Source organism: Mandrillus leucophaeus, unplaced genomic scaffold (assembly GCF_000951045.1).
Source record: "Mandrillus leucophaeus isolate KB7577 unplaced genomic scaffold, Mleu.le_1.0 Scaffold1586, whole genome shotgun sequence".
Taxonomy (NCBI): domain Eukaryota; kingdom Metazoa; phylum Chordata; class Mammalia; order Primates; family Cercopithecidae; genus Mandrillus; species Mandrillus leucophaeus.
The window spans coordinates 57,295-65,344 of record NW_012101572.1 but is presented as its reverse complement, the minus strand read 5'-3'; the positions used below and the strand labels follow the sequence as shown (position 1 = coordinate 65,344).

General features: G+C 40.6%; 1 protein-coding gene across 1 annotated transcript; it reads left to right on the top strand.

Moving 5' to 3' along the window:
- Positions 1 to 759: 759 nt before the first annotated feature.
- SERPINA7 (serpin peptidase inhibitor, clade A (alpha-1 antiproteinase, antitrypsin), member 7) lies at positions 760 to 6,054 on the top strand. Its single transcript, XM_011975762.1, has 5 exons — positions 760 to 789; positions 2,420 to 3,058; positions 4,109 to 4,382; positions 5,110 to 5,257; positions 5,780 to 6,054. The coding sequence occupies exons 2-5, from the start codon at positions 2,437 to 2,439 to the stop codon at positions 5,981 to 5,983; spliced, it is 1,248 nt and encodes a 415-aa protein (XP_011831152.1). The 5' UTR covers positions 760 to 789; positions 2,420 to 2,436; the 3' UTR covers positions 5,984 to 6,054.
- The last annotated feature ends 1,996 nt before the right edge of the window (positions 6,055 to 8,050 follow it).

Here is an 8,050-nt window from a genome sequence, read left to right as displayed (position 1 = left end):
CTACTACTGCTACTACTACTACTACTAGAGCTGGAAACTTTCAGAGGTAGGTTGAACTCAAGTCTCCTGACTGAGTCTAGTTCTCTTTGTTCCCATTGATTCTTTGCATATAATCAGTACACAGTTAATACTGGACAGTGGAATCTTTAATTTCAGTCTCCTTAACTCCTTCTGCATCCTCTTTTGGAGTCCTGTCGCCAGGGGACCACACAGGGAATTTTAATGACAAGAAGACAGGGCTGGTTTCCCCCTTAGCAGACATATATGTGTGCAGCATCAGAAGTCTAGGGCTGGAAGCTACCTTTGACATCATTTCCTCTGCGAATGCATGTATAATTTCTACAGAACCTGTTAGAGAGGATTGCCCAGCCTCTGCCTTTGTACAACTTTCCCTTAAAAAACTGCCAATCCCACTGCTGTTTGGCCCAATAGTGAGAACTTTTTCCTGCTGCCTCTTGGTGCTTTTATCCATGCCCCTTATTCTGCCTGCTGAAGACATTCTTGCTAGCATGGACTTAAACCCCTACAGCTCTGACAATCCTCTTTCTCTTTTGTTTTACATGAAGGGTCTGGCAGCCAAAGCAATCACTCAAAGTTCAAACCTTATCATTTTTTGCTTTGTTCCTCTTGGCCTTGGTTTTGTACATCAGCTTTGAAAATACCATTCCAGAGTTAATGCTGGGGTTAATTTATAACTAAGAGTGCTCTAGTTTTGCAATACAGGACATGCTATAAAAATGGAAAGATGTTGCTTTCTGAGAGATGCAGGTGGATTCTTGGGCATTTGCTGTAAGTACTTTTTTTTCTCTTTGGGAACTTTGAACATCTCTATCAGCAAGTCAGAGTCCCAAATAACCAAGTTGACAAGTCAGAGTCCCAAACCAAATTCCTAGCTCTAGGGGCGAAGGTCTAAGTGTGGTCATCTAATACTTGACTTTCTACCAGCCTCAGTGACTTTTAAAGAAAGAGGACTCTGATGACAATATGGAGATTGGATAGAGTGGTGAACAATGGGGGGTTGGTATGGAGGATACAGGAGATGGTGTGACCTGTTAGGAGCCAATATAGTAGCTCAGGCCATGAACTGAGAGGCAGAGGCAGCAGGAATGAAGAGAAGGGATAAGTTTTGAGAGTTATTTAAGAGTTAGTATTCATAAGACATCATGCTTCATTAGATGTGGGGAATGAGAATAAAAGGAGACCCTAAGATTATTCCCAGGTATCTGGCTTAGGTGTCTCTATAGACAGTGACGTGATAGACTGAGATGTGGAATGAAGATGAGGGAGCAAGCTTAAGGGGTAGGGAGATGATATGTTTACATATGGCAACTTTGAGATTTTCTTATTGAGACTGGGGTCTGTGTGGACCATCCTGGTGGATATATCCAAAAGACAGCTGGATAAATGGCTAGGAGTTCAGGAGAGCAATCTGACTGAGAGAGATACAGTTTCTAGCAACTGAATGCCGAGGGTAAGATCACTCAGGAAGAAGATGGAGGGCGGAGGAAGGATCGTTTTTCTGAGTTCATAGATCTCTTCCTTCTAAGTACACATGTCCACTTTCATGGGATTTCCACACCTGACTCCTTTACTCCACTTCTTTGCATTCTTCCAGGATCGGAGAACCTTACACCATATCTTTGTGGCTTTCTTTATAATAATTAAAAGTAACATGCATAGGTGTAAGAATAATAGTGTTAAGATGTCTTACAACTTAGAAATGACTGCTTAGATGTTACTAAGATGAATGGTGAAAGAAATCTAAAATGTAGAAAGTTATTCTTTCATTTTCCAGTTGTTTGAAAATACCTCTGTGGCTTCCATGCATTGCAAAATGCATGAATTTCAGCTCATGACTTGTACATGGCTCCATAAACCACCACCGGTCCATTCCAACTAATCATATATTGTACAAATTACTTTCATTTTGTCTTTTAGCCAAAGAAGATGCAAGTGTTCTCTCATCTCGTAGATTTTATTTTAAGAAAATGCCAAATGAAAAAAAAATCTAAAATTCTAATTGACAATGAATAATGTATGAAGAGGGAGTACTAGTTTAACCTAAGAATACCCCCTCTCTCTCCAAAAGGCTGCCTCTAGTTCAAATAAAAAGTGATTCAATTTCCATAAATTTAATTTACTCACAGCATTTTCATAATGTTGCTATAACACCTGAATGATAGTCCATGGCATTATTTCTGTGGTCCCAGCAAGCCACTTCTTCTACTCCCTGTCCATATTAGATGCATCTCCAATTTTTCAGGGGAGAGAAACCCCTGCTCAGCCCCTGATGAGCACATCATCAAATATTTACTATTGTTTTATTAATCAATGTGGGTGATTATTATGTGTCTCTGGCTCAGGGAGTATTTCATCCAACTAAGCTCCCTCAATGGTTCTCTCACTTCATCTCTTATAGATTAACTTCCTTCCAAAATGTCACCATTCCTCTATCTGGGTCTCTTGGTACTTGGGCTTCATTCTACAATCCGTTGTGCATCACCTGAAGGCAAAGTAATAGCCTGCCATTCACCCCAACAAAATGCCACTCTCTATAAGATGTCATCCATCAATGCTGATTTTGCATTCAACCTGTACCGAAGGTTCACTGTGGAGACCCCAGATAAGAACATCTTCTTTTCCCCTGTGAGCATTTCTGCAGCTTTGGTTATGCTTTCTTTTGGGGCCTGCTTCAGCACCCAAACTGAGATTGTGGAGACCTTGGGGTTCAACCTCACAGACACTCCCATGGTAGATATCCAGCATGGCTTCCAGCATCTGATCTGTTCACTGAATTTTCCAAAGAAGGAACTGGAATTGCAGATAGGAAATGCCCTCTTCATTGGCAAGCATCTGAAACCACTGGCAAAGTTCTTGGATGATGTCAAGACTCTCTATGAGACTGAAGTCTTTTCTACTGACTTCTCCAACATTTCTGCAGCCAAGCAAGAGATTAACAGTCATGTGAAGATGCAAACCAAAGGGAAAGTTGTAGGTCTAATTCAAGACCTCAAACCAAACACCATCATGGTCTTAGTGAACTATATTCACTTTAAAGGTAAGACTTTCAGATGTCAATTTTCAGTCTAGGGCTCAGATACTTGGGTGGAGTGCTGAGGGGAGCTCATGGTCTCTTATTACTGGCATCAGTAGGTGTCCCTCATACCACAGTGATCTGCTCCACTGAACATAGCTGTGAATAGTATTGGATCTTCCAAGATGGACACACAGCTCTGTGAATGAGTCCAGGAAATTTCTAGGGAGAGCGCCCTTTCAGAGAGGTGGGTGACAATGGTATGAACATCTTGCTCATAATTGGCTAAAGATTCATGGTTTCCAAAAGATTTGGTGAGGTGGGACAAGCTTGCACTTGTCAAGTAGACATATTTGTATGTAAAGCCTACTGTGATTCTCACTTGCTGTACATACTTAGGCATGTTACATACATGATTTTACCATGTATTATACACTCACTGTGTACTAAACACCATCCTACATGTGTGGTATACACACACTGTCTCATCCAATCCTCATAAGTGCCCAAGTTTACACAGTTAATAAGTTTTAGAACTGATATTCCCAGCAAGGTCGTATGAGTCGAAAGCTGGTGCTTGTAGAAACAAGAATCATGTGACTATTTTCTAAAGGTAGTGTGCTCAAATGATTTCTCCTGGTTCTATAGTATATGTCAGTCACATTTCTTGGAGGAGTAATCAATTGTCAGCCACAAACCACACGTATATAGATTGGCTAAAATGGCAGAACAGATCTATTGTCTCATTTTGCCCTAGTGTGTTTGATGTCCTTACACCTTTTTATGGAAGAGGAAACTATGGCTCTGATGGACTTAGTGTGGTATAGTAGTTTTGAGCACAAATCATGGAGCCCAACAGTCCTGGGTGTGATTCCTGGCTCTGCTACCTGTTAACTGGGAGACCATGACAAATGACTTTCTCTGTCTGATCCTCAGTTACTTGTAAAACTTGTTGACTGTACGTACCTAACTCTGTGGTGGTCTTAATTTCTAAATGAAATGACTAATGGAAAAGGTCTTGTTGGTACTGATACCGGTTTAAAGTAAACACCTCTCTTTTCTTTGTATTTTAAGCCCAGTGGGCAAATCCTTTTGATCCATCCAAGACAGAAGACAGTTCCAGCTTCTTAATAGACAAGACCACCACTGTGCAAGTGCCCATGATGCACCAGATGGAACAATACTATCACCTAGTGGACATGGAATTGAACTGCACAGTTCTGCAAATGGACTACAGTGAGAATGCTCTGGCACTCTTTGTTCTTCCCAAGGAGGGACAGATGGAGTCAGTGGAAGCGGCCATGTCATCTAAAACACTGAAGAAGTGGAACCGCTTACTGCAGAAGGGGTAAATACTTTAGAGGATGTGTGGGTGGAAGGTGGTCATAACAGTGCAGGTGAAACTGAGTTCAGCAGAAACCCGGAGGCAGAAGAATCACCCTAAACTACCCAACGGCTATGTATGATCACTAGAATATGCCAAGAAAATACTGTCTACCAGGCCCTCGGCTGGGCATTCTACATACTTCATATCATCCAAGCACATCAACAAACCTACAAAGGAGGCAGTATAATTGGCATTTTTCAAATTAGGAAGTCTGGTCTTTAAAGATAAGATGAGCGCCCCAAAGTCAGCCTACTAGTAAATTGATGCCTTCCTGTAGACCAACTAGAGCTCAAGGAACAGGTTGGATTTTGATGTTGAAAGGTGATTGTGCAGCCACTTTGGACTGGAAGTGCAAGGCAGAAAACTGTGAAGCTCCTGGGTGCTACCCATTAACCTTCATGCCACTGGCTCCCTGACCTTGGTCATCACCCCAGAGATATTTTCTCTTGATTATAAAGGAGTTATATCTCCCTACTCCCAGTGTTTCAGCCCAATATTGACTGTACCTGAGTGCATTCCTTTCAGAATAACTTCTGTGAGTTTGGTGCCATGTACTGACTTACATAATAATGGTTGTCAATACTCAGGGAAGAAGCAGAGTTCAATATAATACCATCATGAGAGAGAGAAGGAGACTCATAAGCTTGATATGGTGATTACCATGTGTTCCCTTCCTCTTTCCCCACAGATGGGTTGACTTGTTTGTTCCAAAGGTTTCCATTTCTGCCACATATGACCTTGGAGCCACACTTTTGAAGATGGGCATTCAGCGTGCCTATGCTGAAAATGCTGATTTTTCTGGACTCACAGAGGACAATGGTCTGAAACTTTCCAATGTAAGTTGATAAACTAGAGTTCTTAAATGTATGAACTGGAAAGGAAATTAGGAGTCAATTAATTCAACTTTCTTATTTTACCAATTAGCAATCTGATGCCTAGAGGGGCAGTGCGACTCCTCCTAACCTAGAATCACTCCAGAGTCATTCCCATTACTCCAAATAAGTAATTGTATCAGCTTCTTCCATCCTTGACCTTTATGTCCTAAAATTACTCTGATAGAACAGCTTAATGATCAGAAGTGACTCTGGTGAGATGCAGTTCTGGAGGAGGTGTGAGGAGGGAATGCTTAAGAGGTGACTCCTGGAGGCAGCAGGCCATAGTGTTTCCCAACAGCTAGCCGTAGAATCACCAGAGAATGATTGACTACATTTAGCGGAGGAAGCTACATATTCTAGCACCATAAACAAAGCATAGCAAAGGGGCGGCCCCACCTTTCCTTTCACTTTCTTACTTCTAGACCTTCCCAAAGACTGTTCCTGTTTCTTCAGAGACCAGCAGGATTTGCTCTCCCCACACAGGCTGCCCATAAGGCTGTGCTGCATATTGGTGAAGAGGGAACTGAAGCTGCAGCTGTCCCTGAAGTTGAACTTTCGGATCAGCCTGAAAACACTTTCCTACACCCTATTATCCAATTTAATAGATCTTTCATGTTGTTGATTTTGGAGAGAAGCACAAGGAGTATTCTCTTTCTAGGGAAAGTTGTGAACCCAATGGAAGTGTAGTTGGGGAAAAGGCCATTGGCTAATTGCACGTGTGTATTGCAATGGGAAATAAATAAATAATATAGCCTGGTGTGATTGATGTGAGCTCGGACTTGCATTCCCTTATGATGGGATGAAGATTGAACCCTGGCTGAACTTCGTTGGCTGTGGAAGAGGCCAATCCTATGGCAGAATATTCAGAATGTCAATGAGTAATTCATTATTATCCAAAGCATAGGAAGGCTCTATGTTTGTATATTTCTCTTTGTCAGAATACCCCTCAATTCATTTGCTCAAATAAATTTGACTGGGTTGAAAAATTTTCCCTTTTCTGTCTTCTGGGGAATAGCTAAAAAGCAGGTCAGGTCTTCATATCTCAGTATTCCAATAAGATCAATGGACATAAAACAATGCAGATGCATTGTCTTATATGTGAACTTCTCAACCCCCTTCCCTCTGTCCCATTAGTAGGATTCTCTGTATTCTTGGCAGATCTGATTGGTAGGTTGAATAAAGGAACTCCCACTATGGGAATGAGTTACAGACTGAGAGGGATGTAGCTTTCGTTACTGAACAAGCATGGGACAATACAGCAAGAGAGAGAGAAACTCCCCTGTCCAACCCCACCCTCCCCCCCCAAAAAGAAAAACATACTTCCACTTTGCCAATGTATAAGCTAAGAGTGGAGAAAGAAATTCATTCATGTCATATCTCATAGCTCCTCTTTTTCTGTATCTTAATCAGACTCCTTTCCATATATAGCACCCCTGTCCCACTTGTTTAAGTAGGAATCACCTTTTGGGCTCTAATTTCACAGAATTTTGGTACTTTTGTATCCCCAGATCCTTCAACAACCTTCCCTATGCCTATACATGCCAACTCATTCCCACCTACCAAACTAGATTTTATCTCAGACAATATGTATTTAAAGTTTGAGTATAAATGGCATAGTGAGTGGTAGTGATGTAGTATCTGAAATTCTAGCCCTGAGGTAAAACAATTCAGTGACAGGAAAATAGTAAAAAAAAAAAAAAAAAAAAAAAAAAAGAAAAAAAAGGAAAAGTACTGTTGTAGATGTTGTACTTCCATATTTAAATAAATATTTGTTTAGAAAAGCATGTGTATTACAAACATTCTAATTTTTGCTTATTAGACCCATTTGCATGGAAGTTTGCTTATTCCTGGTATAGTTCACACTTTGCTTTGTGTAAGAAATTTTTGAAGCCCAGAGCAGAATCTCTGGTACAAAAAAATCATTGTTAATATGGAGTTCTGTTTCACTAAAGTTACATTACAATCCTGGCCCTGCTACTTAGTGTTTGGTGATCTCGGACAAGGCACTTAAACCCTATACCTTATTTTCTTCATTTGTAAAACGTAAACAATAAGAATATCCATGTCATTGGGATTTTGTGAACCTTCAATGTTGCAAAGCATGTAGCATGTAATATGCTCATCACAGAGCCTGAGACCTGATAAAAAGCCCTGTAAATATCATGTTGGTCAACATCAGACAGTGGGCTGGTATCAGAACCAAGATTGTAATGTGAGTCTCTTGATTTGCAGGTTTCTGTTCTCTAGCTCAGGCTCTACCTCCAGAGGCCAGAGTAAATGTAATATCAACTGCTTCCTACCCCCCACCCTCCAAATGAGTTCTATCAGAGCTTGTCCTGGAAGGAATATCAGTATCTTCAGAGGGAAGTCAGATTAAAAGACATTATCCCTCAAGTAATTCATGTGTCTCCTTAGAGACTAAACCTCATTCAGTCATTCTTTCCTGTGGTCAGATCATGAAGAGCTATCACTGTTTGTCCTGTGACAAACTAAGAATAGCAACCTAAGAACAGAACGTAACTTCCTTAACCTTGTGAAGTTTACCCATAAAATAGCTAGAACATGTATCTCACTTAATAGAGAAAATTTGTAGCAGAATTTTTACTAAATTGGGAATAAGACAAGGATCCTCTGTATTATTGCTTTTATTTAAAATGGTATTGGAGATGTTAGTGCAGTAAAACAAGAAAAATAAATAAACATTAAAAGAATAGAGTGGAAAGGAAGAAAAATCTGTCTGCACAGAAAAACCAG

Bases quoted from the DNA above. Each gene is read 5' to 3' on its own strand.
- SERPINA7 (XM_011975762.1), top strand. From the start codon at position 2,437: ATGTCACCATTCCTCTATCTGGGTCTCTTGGTACTTGGGCTTCATTCT. The intron at 3,059-4,108 runs GTAAGACTTTCA...TTGTATTTTAAG, and splicing joins GAACTATATTCACTTTAAAG to CCCAGTGGGCAAATCCTTTT. The intron at 4,383-5,109 runs GTAAATACTTTA...CTTTCCCCACAG, and splicing joins AACCGCTTACTGCAGAAGGG to ATGGGTTGACTTGTTTGTTC.